The sequence below is a fragment of the Ochotona princeps genome, chromosome 33, assembly GCF_030435755.1.
Source record: "Ochotona princeps isolate mOchPri1 chromosome 33, mOchPri1.hap1, whole genome shotgun sequence".
Classification (NCBI taxonomy): domain Eukaryota; kingdom Metazoa; phylum Chordata; class Mammalia; order Lagomorpha; family Ochotonidae; genus Ochotona; species Ochotona princeps.
The window spans coordinates 2,774,704-2,795,574 of record NC_080864.1 but is presented as its reverse complement, the minus strand read 5'-3'; the positions used below and the strand labels follow the sequence as shown (position 1 = coordinate 2,795,574).

General features: G+C 54.2%; 1 protein-coding gene across 1 annotated transcript in view; it reads left to right on the top strand.

Moving 5' to 3' along the window:
- Positions 1-12,967: 12,967 nt before the first annotated feature.
- The window catches only part of CACNA1A (calcium voltage-gated channel subunit alpha1 A), a 158,169-nt gene continuing 150,265 nt past the window's right edge, over positions 12,968-20,871 (top strand). The window contains exon 1 of the mRNA XM_058657747.1: positions 12,968-13,202. Coding sequence (XP_058513730.1) covers positions 12,970-13,202 — 233 coding nt within the window. The 5' untranslated portion in view covers positions 12,968-12,969. The remainder of the gene's footprint in view (positions 13,203-20,871) is intronic.

The following is a 20,871-nucleotide window of genomic DNA, read 5'->3' as shown; positions in this document are numbered from 1 at the left end:
TTGTAGCAGTCCGGGCACAGGTCTGAAGTCCTATCCCAGACGCCCGTTCGGTTGTCAAGACAACCGGAGGCGGGGCGATGCCGCCGCCGCCGCATCTTCTTGATTGGCTTGTCGGTTGCCCGTGGAGACCGGTGGGCGGAGCTTTCTGGACTTGCTGTGGATTGGTTGGTTCAGGCTGCAGTCGCGAGCCCAACTTTTCTCTGAAGTTGGCAGACAGCAGGAAGGGATGACTAATTCCGTTCTTTCCGAAACGGGTCACCGCAGGATCTCTTTAAATAGACCACTTCCTCAGTGGCCTGGAAATGATGCGCTTTCTATACAAAACCCATTCAGACTCCGAATCTTCCCCCTTTCTCTGCTGTTTTTCTCCCCAACACACGGAGCCTTGCAGGATAGCAGTGCCTGGAGTAGGTTGGATGCAGCCTGGGCTGGGCTTTAGGGATCCCTCCCTTAACTCAGCTACTAGAATCAGGATTTTATTCTCTTTGCATGAAAGTTGTTTGTGTCCCAGCTGCTGGTGGTGCACACAATCTTTTAAAACAATATTTGTTATTATTTTTATTGGAAAGGCAGATAGACAGAGAGGAAAGATCTGTCTGCTGATTCACTCCCTAAGTGGCCGCAAAGGCTGGAGCTGAGCCGATTTGAAGCCAGGAGCCCGGATCCTCCTCCAGGTCTCCCACGCGGGTGCAGGGTCCCAAGGCTTTGGGCCGCCCGTGACTGCTTTCCAAGGCCACAGCCAGGGAGCTGGGTGGGAAGCAGGGCCGCCGGGACACGAACTGGCGCCCTTATGGGATACTAGAGCGTTCAAGGTGAGGACTTTGGGCGCTAGGCTACAGCACCGGGGCTGAAAAAAAAAAAAAAAAAGGTTTTTATGACTCGGGTATCTGGCTCAAGAAAAGAGATGCACAGCAGAGGTTTCTGGATAAAACCCCGAGGCCCTTTGAGAGTTTCTTCCGTGGTTTCTGACACACGTGGGTATTCTCGGCTCGCTCCGTGCCTGTGCTCGACCTGCTGCTGAGCGCCAAGTTGGGCCCTCCATGCATGAACGAGTGGGCTCGCAGCACCCCTCGGCCTCCCAGGGGCCCCACCCTGCATACCCCCATGCATAGGTCAAGAATGGGCTCTGGGTCACCCCAGGGGCTGCGCCTCTGCCCAGCCCAGCCTGGCCCAGCCCGGCTGCCGCTCCAGGATCCTGAAGCCAGAAATAGCTCCACGCAGCCCCGGCAGCTCCCAGCAGCGGCCTATTTTTAGGACAGAAGACAAGGAGACTGGAGAATGTGACCAAGAGTCACCTCTAAGGGGCAGCCAATCCCTTCAGCTGGCTCAGAGTGAGACGCAGAGACTCAAACTCAGGACGTCCACAGTCATGCTCGTGGGGGGTTCAGGGAGAACCCCGGGGCTGCAAGGTGGGCGCGCGGAGGCCACGGACCTGCTTGCAAACCTGGGTTCCTGGGTAGTTCCGTCCCCAGCAGCGCAGTGACTGACAGCAGCTGTAACTCTGCCCCCAGCAGCATCAGCCCTTAGCCACTGACAGGCAGGACCTGGGGGGGGGGGTCCTTTGTTCTAAAGATGACATTATTTTACCTGTGTCTCATCGATACATTACGCAAGGGACCTGAAGGTGATGTCATACCACACGTGTATGTTGAATTTTGTAGGGAGAGGAAGACAGGCGGAAGGAGCTCTTCCATCCACTGACTCTCTTCCCAAACACTCAAGCAGTCAGTTCTGTCTGAAGCCAACGCCAGGGGCCAGGTGCCCCAGCCAGATCTCCCAGGTGAGTGCAGCGGAGGAAGACCCCAGACCTTGCGCCAGTTCAAGTTCCAGCTGCTCAACTTCCAACCCGACTTCCTACTAGTACGTTGGAAGGGCGGTGCTTCGAGTGCTTGGGTCCCTGTCACGGACGTGGGTGACTCGGATGGAGTTCCAGGTTCCTACCTTCAGCCTGGCCCAGCCAGGAGTGAACAAGGGATGGGAGTGCTCTGTCGCTCCACACTTTTTTTTTTTTTAAGATTTATCTATTTATTTATTTTTATTGGAAAGGAGGATATACAGAGAGGAGGAGAGACAGAGAGGAAGATCTTCCGTCCGATGACTCACTCCCCAAGTGAGCCGCAATGGGCCGGTGCGCGCCGATCCGAAGCTGGGAACCTGGAACCTCTTCCGGGTCTCCCACGCGGGTGCAGGGTCCCAATGCATTGGGCCGTCCTCGACTGCTTTCCCAGGCCACAAGCAGGGAGCTGGATGGGAAGTGGAGCTGCCGGGATTAGAACCGGCGCCCATATGGGATCACGGGGCGTTCAAGGCGAGGACATTAGCCGCTAGGCCACGCCGCCGGGCCCTAAATAATATATATACATTTTAAGTGCACAATAATGGTGCATGGGGTGGATCCATATCATTTGCAGGTTCGGTATTTGCCAGTTGGCCTGATCACAAATACTGTTTGTTGGAAGGAGGGAGAAGGAGAAGGGATGGTGGGAGTGTGAGAGGGAGGGCTGGCGGCGCGGGAGGCGTCACTGTGCCCTTAAACCTGTGTGTATGAAATACGTGATACGCACTCCCTTATACGTACATTCCTTAACAAAAAACATTTGTAGCCCCGCACATCATCACGGGGGCCCCGTGGGAGGTCGCACTCACAAAGGTGGGTGCCACAGGGTGCAAAGCTCATGTCCAGCTTCGAGGTCAACCCAGGCCACGCCCTGCGGCTCCATCTGGGTTGTGCGGGGACACAGACAGAGCCTGCAGGCTGGCAGGCGGCAGGCGGCAGGCGGCAGGCTCGGGCGAGGGGACCAGTTGGACCGAGTTGGTGAATCCCAAGTCTGCCATCTGTTCATGCGGAGGCCTCGGGCAAGGCGCTGCACGTGATCAGGCTCTCTGTTCTTCTCTTCACAAAGGAAAGTAGGACCCATCCGATGAGCTGAGTTCAGGATCTGCGAATCTGTCTGAGAGGGAGTGTGGAAGAGGAAGGAGCTACGGTATGGATTAGTGGCAGAGTGATTGCTCGCGGACAGACGGATGCATGAACAGGTGGTTGTGAGCTAGACAACTTCCAGCTACACAGAGAGTGCATAAGCAGAAAGAAACATCCAGAATGCATACACATGGTTAGATACAGGTGCTAGGAGGAAGAAAGACAGGAAAATGTGAGGCCAGCGCGCTGATAGAGTAGGCTAATCCTCTGTCTGCGCTGATATCCCAAATGGGCGCCAGTTCAAGTCCCGGCTGCTCCGCTTCCCATCCTGCTCCCTGCTTGTGGCCTGGGAAAGCAGAGGTGCAGGGACCCAAGGCTGTGGTTCCCTGCACCCGCGTGGGAGACCCGCAGGAAGCGCCTGGCTTCATTCAGCTTGCTGTTGTCACCAGCTGGGGAGTGCACCAGGAGATGGAAGGGATCTCGCTAGTTTTTCCTCTCCATTTGTAACTGATTCCTATAAGTACAAACATGCATCTTGTTTTTTTTTTTTTTAAGACGTGAACATGCCAGTTCAGGTGTCCATGTTCTGGAGTCCCCACGTTTGAGATCCAGCCCTGGCTGTGGGCTCCAGCTCCCTGCTCACGCACAGCCTGGGAGCAGCAGGTGCTGGGTCAGTCGCTGCCACGCACATGGAAGACCTGGGTGAAGTTCCTGGCTCCTGCATCTTAACTGTGGCTCCAGACACAACGGCTGCGGGCGTCTGAGGATCTCTGTCTCTCACAGTCTGTGGTGTGCGTGTCTCTCAAAGATAAAACACACGCAGATCTGTTCATGTCCCGATTCGATAGGGTTCTCGAAGGAATCAGAGCTGGTAAGACCTGCAGGATTGACCGGATGGATTTCTCAATGGAGGAAGAGCGTGATGATGAGGTGTCGGGGTTCGAGTCCCCATTCTCCTTCAGAGGGGGCCGATGCACTCCCTGGGAGGTGGCAGGTGAAGGTCAAGGACTTGGGTCCCTGCCGCCCACATGGGAGGCTTAGAAGAACTTGGCCCTCACCTGCTGCCTTTAGGGGTGTATTAGCAGAAAACTGAGTGGGAAGCAGAACAGCTGGGACTTGACCCAGGGCTCCCATGTGATGCTGGCATCCCAGGCGGCCTTTTAACCCACTGCACCACAGTGCTGGCCCTTGGGCCGGAGGGCTTTTAGAGGAACCAGCGCTGACGCTGGTCTCTGAGCTGGACACTTGTGCTGTTGATTCTCTTAATGCGTCCCAAGGCTAAAGTCTTTGCCCGAATATCTCCCATGCTGCGAGTCATGCGAGTGTCCTTTGTGAGTGGCAGGCACCTCCACTTCTTGAGCCCTCAGCCACCCCCTGCCTCCTGCGCCCTGCCTGAGGGCGATGCTGGCATCAGGGATTGGAAGCTAGGAATCGAAGCTGGGTCGTCTGATTGAGTCCCAGACCAAATGCTTGCTGCACATCCATGACATAGCGACTGCTGTGTCCTATAGACTTGCAGGTGCTGGCAAGTGGAGCTGGGAATTGAAACCAAGCCAGCGTCCCCTGGAGCTGGTCTTCCAGGGGGAAGAGATAACAATAAATGTAATATCCTCCGATTCCAGAAGGTGGTGCAATCTGGCAGCCAGTGGCGATGAAAAAACAAACAGGAAAGTAACGGATCGTGCCTGGGGTGGTCTTTTCCGCATGAGCTGCAGCCATTGCGGCCATTTGAGGAGTGAATCAGCAGGTGAAAGATGACTCTTTCCTCCTCTGTAACTTCGTCTTTCAAAGAAAAATAAATCAATGTTAAAAAAAGAAAGAAAGAAAAATCATCCCCAAAGGAGGAGGATGGGCGGTGCAAGGGGTCGGTCGAGCTCCACTCTGATCAACCCAACTGGGAGGTTCTTACTCATCGATTCATTCATGAATTTATTTATCCCAAGGGGACACCTTGACTTGTGCGTCAGACACCTGCCGTGTCTCCTCCTTGTAGCACGTGTTCGAGTCTGAGCTAAGGGCATTGCGTTCCTGCTGAGAGCAGCGTAGTTTGGGAACTGGAAGCCTACTAGCTCTCCTCTCTGTTCTGGGTTCCTTTCATCCCTTCCCCTGAAGTCGGGGTGGGGTTGAGGGGCGTACCTGCGGGGAGCTCTTTCTGCAAGGCACCCTGCAAGACCCCAGGGCTGGGGGAGCAGCTGTCCTCTGAGCTGCTGCTGTTTTGCCTGCAGTGTGAATAACTGAGGTTGCAATCAAGCAGGTGCCAGAGAATTAGTCATAAACCCCACTCCTGGCAAGGAGCAAGCTAGTGACAGAAAGAATCTTTGCCTTATCCCACCTCCCTCCCTCCTTCCCATTTATTCCGGCTTCTCTGCTCCTTAAGGGAAGCTGGACAGGGGTTGGGGAGGGGGACACTGTTAGTTATTTAAAAAGTTGGTAGAGTTCTAGTTCATACGATATTACTATATTATTACGATATTATTACGCGCAGTTAATTCCCACAACCTGGTTCTTTACCGTGAGCTGAAATCACCAGACGCAACGAGGTATCTTAGGAGGTTTATTCCAACGGAGCAGGAACAGGGTAGAGGTGGTGAAAATCAGGAAAGAAGGGGAGAGAAGAGAGAGAGGAGAGAGATGGGGAGAGAAGGAGGGATAAGAGAGAGAGGGGAGAGACCAGAGAAGGAGGGATAAGAGAGCGAGCAGCACCTGGGGGGCCTTTTGTCCGCCAGGTGTCGGGAGTGGGGATTGGGAGGGATTGAGGCCAGGTTCCCAGGGGATTGGCGCCTGCAGGTGAATGCCTAGGGATGATTGGCGAGTGGGCGGAGTTGGGGAGGGGGCTGGAAGATTGGGGGTGGGATTCGGGTGGATGCCAGGTTACATCTGATTGGTGGACGGCTGGGCCGGCGCGAACTGTGAGCTGTGAGGAAGAAGGAACGGCGCCGTCTAGGGAAGGATATTGGGATAACTCCTTACAGACACTATAGACTAAGGCAATCTCTTTTTGAAACTCCAGCCCAGGGCCCCTGGAGGAGACAGTGAGTTTTTTTTCCTCGCCCTACACAAGGTGTGGGGGAGGGAGAAGAAAGGGGGCTGCTCTGAGGGGCTCTGCCCGTACCAGGGGTCGTCATGAAGGGCTTGACTGGAAGTGATCAGGCCTGGAAGGAAGAGGAGATGGGTCCTCCCCTTCCTCCTCCCCTTCCTCCTTCTCTCCTTCCTCCACTCCTCCCCTTTCTGACCCTCCTCTTTAATTTGTTTGGCTGTTGGTAGCCCAGCCCAGCCGAGCTCCTATCCCCCCAGTCTGCCCCAGTGGAAGTCGCCGGTTCGCAGCCTGCCCCTCACTCTCCTCCTTGCCGTTCTGGTGGGCATCTGCCTTCGCCTCGGGTGTCCCGGACGCGTGCAGGGCTGCCTGGGCTGCCCAATAGCCGGGTGAGTGCATCTCCCAGGGGTATCTCTCTCCTGGTCGCCTGTGCCAGGACTTTTCCTGGGGAGGGTGGTGGCGGGCAGGTTGGTAGAGGTGGTGCACTCCCCAAATTCCACTTCTTTGCTTTAATTCTTCTTCATCTCTCTCCCTTTTTTGGGGTGCCTCACCCCCAAAATTTGGGCTTCCACACCCTCTCCACCGTCCTTCCTCCCTACCTGGAGGACAGTCTGTCTCATTCTCGACCCCACAGCCTCAGAGGGACGTGCAGGGGAGGGGTGTGGTGTGTGTGTGGAGGGCTGTGGAGGGCTGCATTGCGACCCCCTCCCCAGCTGCCCAGAGCTCACCGGATCCCAGGGAGACCTGGGCACCCTCAGGGCAGCCTGTGCTGCGTGTGTCAGGACGGGTTGCCGGGGAGGGCGAGGGACGTTGTTCAGATTGCAGGGGCAGTTGTGGCGGGCAACGTTTCATGACCCCCTCCTCATACCCCATCCCCAACTCCACCACCGAGTTCCTGCTTGCCAGTCCCCCCCCTCCCACCCCGCCGCCTCCTTTGATTTTGGGCCCGAGCAGTTTCATTGAAGGGGATGGAAAGCTGTGTTCTTCACTGGGAGATTTTCCAAGCCATCTCTTAGGCAAGGCCAAGTTTGACCCTGGGCCTGGCCCAGAATTGAGCGTTGCAGGCACTTGGGGAGAATGGAAACCTCTCTTAGGAAATACATATCGAGGCAGAAAACACTCCAGCGATGTAAGTGAGCGTAAGAAACTTCCCACCATCTATGCTTTAGTCGTTAGGACCACACGCATGGTTTAGCTTGTGGAGGAAACATTGGAGATGTAGCTTTCCCTGGCAAAGTTTTATTTTATCCCTGGCAATATGCCCTTTCCCCTTTGAACGGTTGAGTGCCAATGGTAAGTTTCAAACATCAGGGAGGTGATGGGTGTGTGGGTGGGTAGGTAGATAATTATAAAGGTGATTGGGAAGCTAGAAAGATAAGTAGGTGGATGGATGGATGGACAGGAAACTGGATAGGTGATTTAATGGCTATAGGGGTGATTGCATGGGTGGATGGATGACAGGTAGGGATGTGAAGTGGATGGAAAGTGGGGCCACGGGGATTAGAACCGGTGCCCATATGGGATCCTAGTGTGTGCCAGATGAGGACTTTAACCACTAGGCTAACTGCGCTGGGGCCCAGTCTCTATCTATGTATAAATCCACCCCAGATAAGAGGACCTTGATGGTACAAAGAAGTGGGATTTGAAAGGCTGGGACAGCTGGGAATTTAAATGCATGTGTATATGTGTTTGGGAAAAACCTGTTAATGAGAGATAAAAAAAAATACACCTAGGGCCTGGTGCAATGGCTCAAAAATACACCTAGGGCCTGGTGCAATGGCTCAGTTGGCTAATATTCTGCCTCCGAGAATTGGCATCCCATACAGGTGTTAGTTTGTGTCCCAGCTGCCCCACTTCCCATCCAGCTCCCTGCCTGTGGCCTGGGAAAGCAGTGGAGGACGGCCCTAAGCCTTGGGACCCTGCACCCGCGTGGGAGACCCGGGAAAGGCTCCTGGCTTCAGATTGACTCAGTTCCAGCTGTTGCGGCCGCTTGGGGGAGTGAACCAGCGGGTAGAAGATTTTTCCTTATGTTTCTCCTTCTCTCCAATAAAGATAAATAAATCTTTTAGAAAATGCATACAAATAACTTTGGGGGAAAATACACCTATAATTATCCAATGGGGGATCGTTTTACCCCTTTGAAATTTTGTGGTCTTACAATGTGTAATAGTGAGATGGAAAGTTCCCACCTCACACAGCTTCTGCTGGGTCCGTGTGCCGCCCCCTCTGCCCCCCTCCCTCTGCCCCCCCACTTGACTTCCTGTTACAGGTGGCAGCCGTACCGGCTACACCACAGCACCGGATCCTACTAATGGGTTTTTAATGCAGGTGAATCGTTAAACCCTTGCCTGGTGCCTGGCTACCAGAGGCATGGTTTGTTTGTCTAAGACCCGGAACTCATTCGTTCTGTCCCCCAAGGGAAATGGCCACTGGAAAGCGACAGATGCATTTGAAGGTCGATGAAAAGTGGCATTTGGATGATCTGCCCCGAGGCAGCTCCTTGGAGCTGTGAGAGGCCAGGCTTGGTGTGCTCCACACGCTGCAGCCCAGGATGTGGGCGAATGAAACCGTTTTCAGGGATCTTAACGACACCTGTTTTTTGGTCTGGCACTGGCTGAAGAGGCTTTCTGTCTGAAGTCTAAGCACCGAGCAGGTGGAAGAAGACAGAATCAAATGACAGGTGAAAGAAAAAGAATGAAGAGAGAGGAAGAGAGAGAGAGTTAGTTCATGCATAGGTGTGCTCCTTTTAGCTTCCACCCACTGATTCCCAGAAATGTCCACCGCAGCCAGGGCTTGGCCAGACTGAAGCCAGGAACCAGGAACTCCATCTGAGTCTCCCATGGGTGAGGCAGGGGCCCAAGCACTTGAGCCAGCCCCTGCTGCCTCCCAGGGCACTCATGAGCAGGGAGCTGGGGTGAGAAGCAGTGCTGGTTCTTGAAGGCCAGGTGCTCGGACATGGGTGGGCAGCTGAATCCTTGTTGGCATCTTAACCGCTATGCCAGGCACCTGCCCCTGGGGCTGCATTGTGACAAGGGCTTTCACACTCTGAACAGAACTCCACACCTGCGGGTACGACACTTCAGTGCAAAACATTCCGAGAATGAAGAAAACCTCCAGGAAGACAACCGGTGTCACATGTAGGAAGTGTAGGCACCTTCAAAGAAAAATAATTTTTAAAATAGGCCCGTGGGACCTGGTGCAGTAACCTAGCGGCTGAAGTCCTCGCCTTGCATTCGCTGGGATCCCATAGGGATGCTGGTTCTAATCCTGGCTGCTCCACTTCCTGCCCAGCTCCCTGCCTGTGGCCTGGGAAAGCAGTTGAGGGATGGCCCAAAGCCTTGGGACCCTGCACGCGTGTGGGAGACCTGGAGGAAGCTCCTGGCTCCTGGCTCCTGGCATTGGATTGACTCAGTTCCGGCCATTGCAGCCACATGGGGGAGTGAATCAATGGATGGAAGATCTTCCTCTCTGTCTCTCATCCTCTTTGTATATCTGACTTTCCAATAAAAATAATAATAATAAAAAATACCCGTAAGGATGCCCACCTCTCACATACAACACAGTGCCTTGGGTTCGAATCCCAGGTCTGCTCCCTGCTAGTGCATACCTTGGGAGACAGCCATAATGGCCCAAGGATCTGGTTCCCTGTCACCTGCTCCTGTACCCTGGCCACTGGTGGCAGGGACAGCAGTGGCTGGTGGGGCAGGGGCGGGGCCAGGGAAGAACCTGTTTGGCTGTATTTGCATGTCCTTGGATGCGGCGCAGAAGGGATACTCCGCGGGATGTTGTTGCCTTCCTGAGCAAAGGGCATGCATTGGACGCGCCTGCTAAGTGATGTTTTTCTACTGCTTTTTGGCTTCAGGGCCACCTCTGGGTCCTTGTCACCTGTGGGTGAAGCCTGGTTTTCCACCCCACCCCCAGCTAAGCTGTGAATCTTTGCACCTGCTCTTGTGGTGGCAGTGGAACGGGGCGCTTAGAAACCCCCCTCGCCATGCTCTCGGTCTTCCCTGGGTCCCTCCCTCCCCACTTCTCCCCCTACATATTTCAGCTGTAGGCTGGTCCAGCCTTGGCAAGGAGGGGGGGCTCAGCCCCTCGCTCTTTCTCTCTAGTGAGGCGGGTCCATGCTGGGTTTCCATGCCCTCAGGCTGCCACTACATGCTTGTTCTGTTTGATTTCCTCCCCTCCATTGTCTGCAGCAGGTAGGTTTGGCTTTTTTATCCCACCCTCCGCCCTTCAGCTGCTGTTGAGCAAATAGACGGAGGGCTCAGGAGGAGGGAGTGGTTCACTGGTCACCCCACTCCCCAACACACAACACACACACACACACACAGGTGCTTGGGACGCAACACACCTGCCTGGGGAGTGTGTCTCAGCTTGCTCCGTCAGGCTCTGGATGTTTGTGTTTCCTGTGTACCCAGCGATGGAAGCTGTCCGTGGTGCTGAAGTCCCTGGTCACAGATCAGCCCGGCAGTTGAAGTCTTGGGGTGCGCTGGGGAGCTGCGCCTCCCCTGTGGCCTTCCCTGATGGCTATCTGGGTTCTGTGTTATTGGGAAAGCTGGAATGGGATGCCAGAACTGGCACTGGGACCTGGAAAGTGGGCACCATAGTTGCTGAGTTCGGTGCTGGAGCCGGGCCAATCTGAAGCCAGGAGCCAGGGGCTGCTTGCAGGCCTCTGGAATAGGTGCAGGTGCCCAAGCCCTTGGGCCATCCTTCACTGCTTTGCCAAGTGCATGAGCAAGGAGCTGGGTGGGAAGTGGAACAGCTGGGACTTGAACTGGCACCCACATGGAATGCCACTGTCAGAGGTGGTGGCTTTCCTCGCCATGCCATGGTACTGGTCCCTGGACTAAATAATGTGGCTGCATATCGCCCACCCCTAGCAAAGGAAGAAAGGAAGCTGTGAGGACACGGTAGGACACAAAGGGGGAAGAGAATTAGAGACACGGAGAAAGGCTACGACACAAAGCATATCGTGGACTTAAACTTGAGCCACTCCTGCTTGGGCACAATGGGCCCTTCTCGGCGGGAGGGGGGGCGCGGTCCCTCTAGTGGGGACTGGACTGTAACCACGCCAGGAGGAATCGGGACACAGAGTATGCAAAGGCAAGACGAATGAACACACACTTTATTGAGTTTTACTGGGCAACCTACACCATGATTTTTGCAGGGCAAGCAGGTAGATCAAAGTTACTGGTTAACTAAACAATAACATACACGCTACTCTAACGCTAGAGCACACGGGATTTGGGAAACAATCCCCAGGCTCCGAGTGACAGGATAAGCAAACATGAGTTACAGGAACCAATACCGGAAAGCAAACAGATCTAACTAGAAAAGGGATCTAGCAGAACTTTGTGTTCAGATACGTTTAGGCCACAATCAATAAGAGAGGGTACAGATTCCTCACTGCTCGCCAGGCTCGCGTTGCCTGGTTTGCCTACTGTAGAATTCCCAGACTGCCAAGAATGTTTGAGATTCAGGGTCCTCGGGTCTCGTGGTCTGGTTTTTAGGGGGCAAGCGTTCAACAAACCCTCGATATCCATGGTCTTCAAGTCCATGCAGTAGATCAAGTGAAAGAGAATTCAGAAACAAGGCAGTGTGTAGCAAACATTCGCAGACTGATGGAACTAGAAGACAAGTTCATTTTCAAGCTGAAGGGTTTTTTTAAAGATTTATTTAATCCCTTATTCATTATTGGAACAATTTACAGAGAGAAGGAGATTGGTTCATTCCCCAAGTGGCAGCAAAGGCTGGAGTGGAGCAGATCACACTGCCACTGAAGTGTCCCCCGACAATGTAGGCATGGACAGTGTCGGAGAGTCCAGCACCCTCCTGTCAGGGCACCTTCAGCCCTTTCACTGGGGGTCCATCCTTGTTCTGCAGGCATACATACTGCTGTCTCTCCACCTCTGAATTGTTCCTGCTACACGTTAAATACACTACACTTTCTGCAGCCCTTTAAATACAGAGCCAGTGTACCCGCCCACAACGGGGAGAAAAATAGCCAACTTTCATCAACATGAAGCTAATGAACACACAACAAAAATATCAATGCGTCACTAGAATGAGAAAAAGAATATCAAGAACCTTCACGTAGAAACAGATGCCAGCATGTGACCCATGTGGTGCTAAAAAAAAAATTACAAAAAAGATACAACTCTTAAGAAAAACGTAACAATGAAGCCTTGCTGGTCTGAGCGAGATTCCCAAGACATCCAAGTGAGGGAGTTCAAGTCCCAGCTGTGCTCCCAGATGAAGCTTCTGGCTCGGGCACACCCACTGAGAGAACAGGTGATGGTTCAAGTCCTTGGGTCCTTCCTGTCTGTACGAGAGACCCCCCCCCCCCAGCGAGTTCCCAGCGCCTAATTTGGACCTAACTCTGTCCTGGCCACTGTGGACATCTGTGAGGTGAACCAGAGGATGGCAGCTTCCTCTGAATACATAAATAAACAGACTAAAAAAACGAAAAATCTGAAACAAACTGCCTCAACAGATGAGAAACCAGGATGTCCAGATGGACAGTCACAGGCACACGTGCATGTCAGTGCTCTTGAACTTGAACCTGGAGCTCCGGGGACGCAGCAGGGCTGGAGGCGTGGAAGGAGCGAGCAGGTGCATGGCAACCCATTTTGTGGAGAGTAACACTGAGAGCAATCTTGCTGTATGGCTGGCACCCTCGGGGACAGGGCAGGTGTCCTGTGGTGGTGACAACAATAACACGGCTGGCCTCTCTCTGCCCTGTTGCTGAGCAGCTCCTAAGATGTGACTTTCCAGGGCCCCTGAGTTGCTAAGGAACAGCTAAGCCCTGGCCCTGGCAGGTGTGGGGTGGATTTTGCCTTCCTGGGAAGGAGGGTGGAGTGGCCTCTCCCTTATTCTGCCTCTCTTTTTCTCTCCCTCTTTCTCTCTCTGTCCCTCTAGCTTCAACTCCCCTGGACTGGAGACGGAAGACTCCCCGCCCCTCTTATCTTCCTGAGAGAAGCCCATGGATGTGGAGATGCCCCTGGGTTCCAGACCTATGCACTCTCCTCCTGGTTACTATGATACCCTGTTCAGCTGTGACAGTGGCAGCTTGGGGTCCCCACATCTGGACCATTGCCTGCAGGATTCGTGGACACCAGGGATGAGTGGCAGCTGCGAGGGGCGCCCCCTGAAACGTCGGGGTGGCGTGGTTGACCACCGGGATGTCATCCTGGCCCACCAGGCCCATAAAATCCACAGCACACCTCGGGCAAGAAGGAAACAATGGGAGTGAGTACCCTGGGGCATGGCGCGCTGGGCTGGCTGAACTTTCTCTGTGTTGAGAAAGCGTTGAGCATCTCTGTCTGAGGTTCTGCCCTCTCCTTCCACTCCCCGCCCCCAAAAAACCCTGCCTAGAGCAACCTCTGCCGAGGTTGCTTCACAGTGCAGCAACCAAGGGGTTAATTGTGATTCCACTAACCTGAGTGATGTAGGTACGTTTCTGGGCTACTCAAAGCGAGACATCCCCCAAGTTGTGCGACCAGGGCGCTGAGTTTAAATCTGCAGGAGGTTTTGCAGGTTGGTGTGTGTTGGTGGGGGGAGTGGCGGCTGCAGACAGATGTTTCAGGGACGGGTAGGGGATGGGGATGGGGAGGCCCGGGAAGAATGTGAGCGCTTGGTTGAATCTTGTCTCCCAAAAGTGGCAGGCGCAGTGGGGTGGAAGGGTGGTTTGTGTCATTGGCCTGCAGCTCCGTGGTGTTTGGGGGCGACCTGTTTCTGCCTACTCTGGTCAGAAGCTGGGGGAATATTGAGTGTGTGTGTATATGTGTGGGGGGATAATGGGACCCCATTAAGGGATCTCTGTGGCCTTCTCTTCCTCACAGTGGGAAAACTATTTATTTTGTTTGTTGCTTGGCTTTCCCTCTCACGTGTGGAGCTGGACACCCGGGAGGAGAATGTGTGGGTACTAAGGGGGTCCCCCAAGATCTCTTCCATCTGCCTCAGGATTCTGCCTTGACCGCGTGGGGATGTCTCACCTCCATCGCCAAATCCATCCTCCTGGCCTCGTCCTCCGTGTCCCCCCAGACCTGCGTGGGAGCGGGGTGGGTGCGGAGCGCGATGCGGGGTGCGTTCTTCTCAGGAGAGGGGGACCCTCTGACCGCGCCCCCAGAGGCTGGACACCTGCTGCCGCTGTGGGGAGCGCGGCCTCCCGGCACTTTCCTGAGGTCACAGTGGCACCTGGTGGCGCGTGTGGGAATCGCCGAGGGGACAATGTGGCGACTCGCATTCCCACTTCCTCCACACTGTGTTCCTGTTATCTGTTTTTTCTCTCCAGGCTCTAACACCCTCTGACTCACTCATCCATCATTCACCCACCCATCCATCCACCCATTCATCCATCCATCCATCCATCCACCCATCATCCATGTTCAGATATACAGAGAGGAGACAGAGAGGAAGATCTTCCATCTGATGATTCACTCCCCAAGTGGCCTCAATGGCCAGAGCTGAGCTGATCCGAAGCCAGGAGCCAAGAGCTTACTCTGGGTCTCCCATGTGGGTACAGGGTCCCAAGGTTTTGGGTCGTCCTCCACTGCTTTCCCAGGCCACAGGCAGGGAGCAGGATGGGAAGTGGAACAACCCATATAAGATGCCAGCACCACATGGTGGAAGATTAGCCGGTTGAGCTGTTGCTTTGCCTGGAGGATATTTTCATTGAGAAGGGAAACTGCCAGTGAACCAAAAAGTTAAAAAAAAAATTTCTACCTTGCAAGAAAAAGATTGTGTGTGAGTTACATCAGTTGAGCCAGTGTTTCAAGTAGATCATTCTGAGATACTGGGCCGGGTGCTGAACATGTTGCAGGTTTGTTGCAGGTCTGCCATGCATCAGCTTGTAAACCGTGCTGTGTTCCCATCCTGGGCGGGACCGAGGCTGGGACAGCAAGCGGGGAGTGAACTGGCTCATGACTGGCGTTTGAACCAAACGCTGTCGGAATCCAAAACCCAAGCTCTTAGCCATTTGGTCAAAGAGTTGGTACAACAGGATGTGGCAGGGGTTTCCTTTAAAAAGAAAAAAAGTTTAATTTATTTATTTACTGGAAGGGTGGAGTTACAGGGAGAGAGGGCAAGCGGGATCTGCTGTGGGTCACGCCTCAGCACACAGTGGCCGGAGGGGGCCAGGTGGCAGCCAGGAGCTCCATCCGGGTCTCCTGGAGTTAAGTGCTTGGACTGCCTTGTGCTGCTTTCCCAAGCACAGGCTGGGACTGGAAATGGTGGTGGGCGACAAGGTACTGACATGGGGTACACCACGCTGGGACCAAAGTAGGGGTTAGCCTGGTGTTGGAGACGGCTGCCGCCCAGGTCGGGCGTTTGGCACAGCAATGCTGACACTCTTTGGGGTGACTGCCTTCCTCCCTGGAGTGCCGTGGCTGCGCTCCCAGCCTCTCTGTTCTCTGCTTCCTGCTCATGCGCACCCTGGGATACAGCAGGTGATGGCCCCCAGTGCTGGGGTCCCCGCTGCCTCCCATTTGGGGCCCCTGAGTGAAGCCCCCAGCTCCTGGCTTCAGGCTGACTGAGCCCTCACTGTTGATGGGCATTTGCGGTGGGGGGAGCTGTGAGATGGAAAATCTGTGCCTCTCTGCCTTGCAAAAAAAAAAAAAAAAAAAAGTGAAAATAAAGAATGAAAAAAAAATGTAAATTGGAAGCAGCATTTAGTGACTAAGGACTGGAATTGTACCCTGACATGTCCCATTAGAAGAAGAGGGCCTCGTGCGGTAGCCTAGTGGCTAAAGTCCTCACCTTGCACATACAGGATTCCCATATGGGCGCTGGTTCTAATCCCGGTGGCCCTGCTTCTTATCCAGCTCCTTGTTTGTGACCTGGGAAAGCAGTGGAGGACGGCCCAATGCATTGGGACCCTGCACCCGTGTGGGAGACCCGGAAGAGGTTCCTGGTTCCCGGCTTCGGATTGGCGCGCACCGGCCCGTTGTGGCTCACTTGGGGAGTGAATCATCGGATGGAAGATCTTCCTCTCTGTGTCTCCTCCTCTCTGTATATCTGACTTTGTAATTAAAATAAATAAATCTTTAAAAAAAAATTGAAAAAAAAAGTGGGAAGGAGTGGGTAGGACTGCACTGTGGCATAGTAGGCTAACCCTCTGTCTACGGGACTAGTGTGCCATATGAGCATCAGTTTGAGTGCTGGCTGCTCCACTTCCGATCCAGTTCCCTGCTAAAGTGCCTGGAATAATATAGCTGACGGCGGCCCAGGTCCTTGGGTCCCTGCATCCACGTGGGAGACCTGGAGGAAGCTCCTGGCTCCTGGCTTCAGATGGGCACAGCTCCGACAGTTGCGGCTACTTGAGGACTGAACCAGTGAGTGGAAGACCCTTTCTCCCCCTTCTCTGTGGCTCTCCTTTCCAGCGAAAACAAATACAGCTTTAAGGAAGAACCCAGACCTCGCACACTTTGTGACTGATGATAACCCCTGGCTTTGCCTTTTGCGGATATTCTGTGTTTTTCCTGCTCTCTCCACGCACGCAGGCTTTTTTTTTTTTTTTGGCTGGCTTACTCTCTGTGGGGTCCCGAGCTTCCCCAGCAGGGGTCCAGCCGAGGCACCCATCCCAGGCCCAGCCTCTCTGCCCACCTCACCTGCTGCCACCTGCAGCTCCCAAGACTGCCCACTAGGTGCTGCTGTGGCTCCCCGAACTCACAGGGTGAGTGTTTGATAGCATACCATTTTTCAGTGATTGGGCGAAACCAAGAAAATCTTTATTCCTCACTCTCTCTCTCTCTTTTTTCCCTTTTCTTTGAAAGGTTTTGGAGAGAGAGAGGGAGGTCTTCCATCCGCTGATTCACTCCCCAAATGTCTGCAACAGCCAGGGCTGTGCTAGGGGGAAGCCAGGAGCCAGGAGCTTCCTCCGGGTCTCCCTCATGAGAGCAGGGGCCCAAGAACTTGGCCCATCACCTGCTGTTTCTCAGGCTGTAAGTAGGGAGCTGGATGGGAAGTGGAACAGCCAGAACACCACATAGGATGCATTCCCAAGTGGTAACTTATCCTGCTATGCCACAACGCCTTCCCTCCCGGCCCCGATAGTTTTTGCCTCTCTCTGTAGTTCTCCCATCTGCATCCTTCCTGCCCTGCCCCACACCCTCTCTCACCCTAACCACCCTCACCCCAGTTTTTCTCTCTGTATGTGCGTGGCCAGAACGTGACCCTGTCTGCGGCACGGGCTCCAGGCTCAGAGGGGCAGCCTCAGCACTGGGGCGGCAGGTGCATGAGGGTCAGTTACCCTAGAAACATGACAGAAGCCGGAAGAGGACTTAACTTTGTTAAACACCCTCCCCCCAAGGCTGAGACCCTCAATCAACAGCACATGACTGACTGAAAGGAGATTTTTTTTTTTTTTAATTTGGGAAGTCAGATACATACAGAGAGGAGGAGAGACAGAGAGGAAGATCTCCTGTCCGATGGTTCATTCCCCAAGTGACCACAACGGCCGGTACTGTGCCGATCTGAAGCCAGCAGCCAAGAGCCTCTTCCGGGTCTCCCACGCGGGTGCAGGGTCCCTAGGCTTTAGGCTGTCCTTGACTGCTTTCCCAAGCCTCAAGAAGGGAGCTGGATGGGAAGCAGGGCCATCGGGTTTCGAAACGGCACCCAAATGGGATCCTGGTGCATTCAAGGCGAGGACCTTAACCATTAGGCTACTGTGCAGGGCCCGAGATTTTTTTAAAAAGAGGTATATTTATTTGAAAGGCAGAGTGACAGAATGGGGAAGAGATATCCTTCCATATGCTGGCTAAGATCCTTCCAGGGCTGGACCAGGCTGAAACCACAAGCCAACAGCTTCTGAGCCTCTACCCATAGCTGGCAGGGCTCAAAGCACTTGTGCTGTCTCCCGTCACTTTCCCAGGTGCACCAGCAGGGAGCTGGATGGGAAACAGAGCAGCCGGGACTCACACAGACACTTCCATATGCAGTGGCTCAACCCACGGCGCCCTAACGCTGGCCCCCAATTCAGGGATCTTTAGTGTGTTCGATATGCAATACAGCATCGCCATCACCTAAGGCCCCGATGACTGTCTAGCCATCTTTCGTCAAAGTATCTCCTCTTTCGGTTTCTATTGTTTCCATTTGTCAGTTAGTCTGCTATGTTTTAGGAATATTATATATTTTAACTTCTTTTAAAATTATTATTGTTATTTTATGTGTATCGGGCATTTATCGATCACTCTATATATAAATTAAAGATTGATTTATTTGAAAGGCAGATTTACAGAGAGAGACAGATCTTCCATCCTCTGATTCACCCCCCAAGTGGCTGCAACAGCTTGAGCTGAGCCGATCGGGAGTCGGGAACCTGGAGCTTCCTCCAGCTCTCCCACGTGGGTGCCCACGCACTGGGACCATCCTCTCCATTGCTTTTCCAGGCCATAAGCAGTGGGATAGATCAGAAGTGGAGCAGTCAGGACATGAACTGGCGCCCATACGGCTCTTGCCGGCACTTGCAGGTGGAGGTCTGTTGAGCCACTGCGCTGTCTCCCCCCGCATCTTTCATGTACCTGCCAACCATCTCTGGATGTATAAGTTGCTGTCTTCTGGGTCATGCAGAATCTACACAAGCATGGAGCTTAGACCCTACCTGACCAGCTCAGGCGAGGCAGGTGGCTCAGCCCATGGAGGACGATTCTCTGGAAGAACTACGCTAATTAGGAATGGCACAGCCGTCAAACCATCAGAGCGTGTGGGGACGACAGTTTGGCAGCAGGGGCCGAGGTGCCTGGAGCACCCTCTTTGCTGGCAGGGTGGCGAGGACACGGACGGCAGATGGAGCTGTGGGTGTCCGTGGTCACATCCAGGCCCAGCGTGTCCTTGTATCTGTTCTATGTGTGTGGGTCTGCAGGTGGCACTGTGCAGCCAGGCAGAGCCCTCTGTGGGCAGGGCCAAGCTGCGTGAGCATGTCCATTGATCCCAGAGACACCCAGCAGTCAGGTGCAAGTCAGACACCTGGACATCCCTGGGCCGGGCCAGTCAACACGCCAGATTTACCTTCCGGGCCCTGGACCAGCTGGCGTGGCATCCTTTGACAAGGTCCCTGGCTGGCCCTGGCTGGCCGAGGGTGGCAGTCCACCCTGCACCCCCATCCCCTGTTGCTGTGCCCTGTCTTCCTGGGAACACTCGCTTCCTAGCTGAGACCCTAAGCCATCCGAGCACCGAATCCTGGAACCCAGGGCCCACGTGGTACCTGGGGTTGGGATACCCTGGATGCTCACTGAGTGTTGGCCGAGTTGAAATCGAAGGTCTGGAACAGCTGTGAGGTTTGGGGAGAGAGACGGCAACTGGTTTGGCCTGTAGCACACTGGCATGGTGAGGGCAGAGAGCCAGGGGTCTCGCCGTGTGGGGTCTTGGCTTTTCTTGGCTTTCTGGGTAGCTGCGGATCACCCGAGGCAGCAGAGTTCGTTAGCACAGTCGGTTGCTCCAGCAGACAGTTCTGGAAGCTCAAGGCTGAGGCATCAGGGTGAGCAGACCGTGGTGAGGACTCATGGACAGCTGTCGTCTAAACGGCGGATGACGTCACAGCGGCGGGTGACGTCACCATGGTGGGAGCATGAGTATGAATGCACAGCAGGTGCGCTTGGTTTTAGCAACCTGTTCTCCCCTCCCTGGGTGACCTGGCCCGATCAGCTCATTTCTGGAAACAGACTCCAAGAACCCACCACTAAGCTCCCCGCTCGCCTCTTACAGGCTCCACAGCTCAGGCCACCAGCCCTCTGGGAACCCCCTCCTCTCGTCTGGTTGCACCCCTGCCCCTTAAAGTCCCATTCTGAAAAAAGATATCCCTTAGTTTTTTGCTTGGAGGGGGGGGGGGGTGTCCTGCCAGTCACGTGATTACCCCGAATTGCAGGGGCTGCTGGGAAATGTAGTCCACCCCCACCCATACACCCACACCCAAGGAGTTGTGTTTTGGACACGTGCAAGCCCCCCACCGACCTACAGGCAGCCGGGATGAGGCTTGGCCAGCGGGGGTCTGCCAAGTGTCTAATCGGCTTGCATACAACACCAAGTTCACTGTCACTCAGGTCTGTGTCCCCCTAAGCTTTCTCCACCCAACTTTTTTTTTTTTTTTTAACAACAAAACCAGTTTTTCCATACCTGGCATCTTGGTGTTGTAGCCCTGGACCTGCAGAAAAATTACCTTGACCATCCCCGCCCCCAGCAAGCGAATAGCTCCCCCTCCCCCTCCCCAGCCTGCTGACCACACAGTCACGGAGCCCAAAAATATTCCTGGGTTGACCTAGAATTTGTACCCAGTTTTCTTGGGAACACTTTCTGGCTTAACTATTCTTTAGAGGATTTAAAAAAAAAGTTTTTTTTTTTTTTTTTTAAACAGAGCTCTATTTCTACCCGAGGGAGAGGCTGTGGGTGAGGCTGCTGTCACAGCCCATTTCTGCAGCTCTGTCCCGGAGTACCAGCGGGGCGGGAGCCGGCCCAGCTTCCCGGGCGATGGCTGCAGAGCCCGTAAGAGCGGGTGTGTTGAATCCTGGGTTATTTTTCTTGCCTGGGAAGCAGTTTTTTTCCACCACCCCAGCATCTTGCTAGCCAGTTTCTTTTCTCCCTCTCCTTCCTTGGAGTTTTTTTTTTCCTCCCAGCTCTCAGACCAGAAACCGCTGAGGAGGCTCTTTGTGGGAGTTTGGGGGCCCTTCCCTGCTGGCATAGGCAGGGTGCCGCTGGCTGGCACGGGCAGCGTGCCGACTCCTTCCCCTGGCCAGGGCTGCGGTGGTGAGCTGTGGCTGGGGCTGCACTGGGATTTAAAACCCCACCTTATTAGCTCCCATCACAAGCCCATCCTGTTGCTTTACGTTATAAGTATTTATTTAGAAGCCAGAGAGAGAGAGATCTGACTTACTCCCCGCCATGGCAACAACAGCATGGTCTGGGTCCAGCGGAAGCCAGGAGCTTC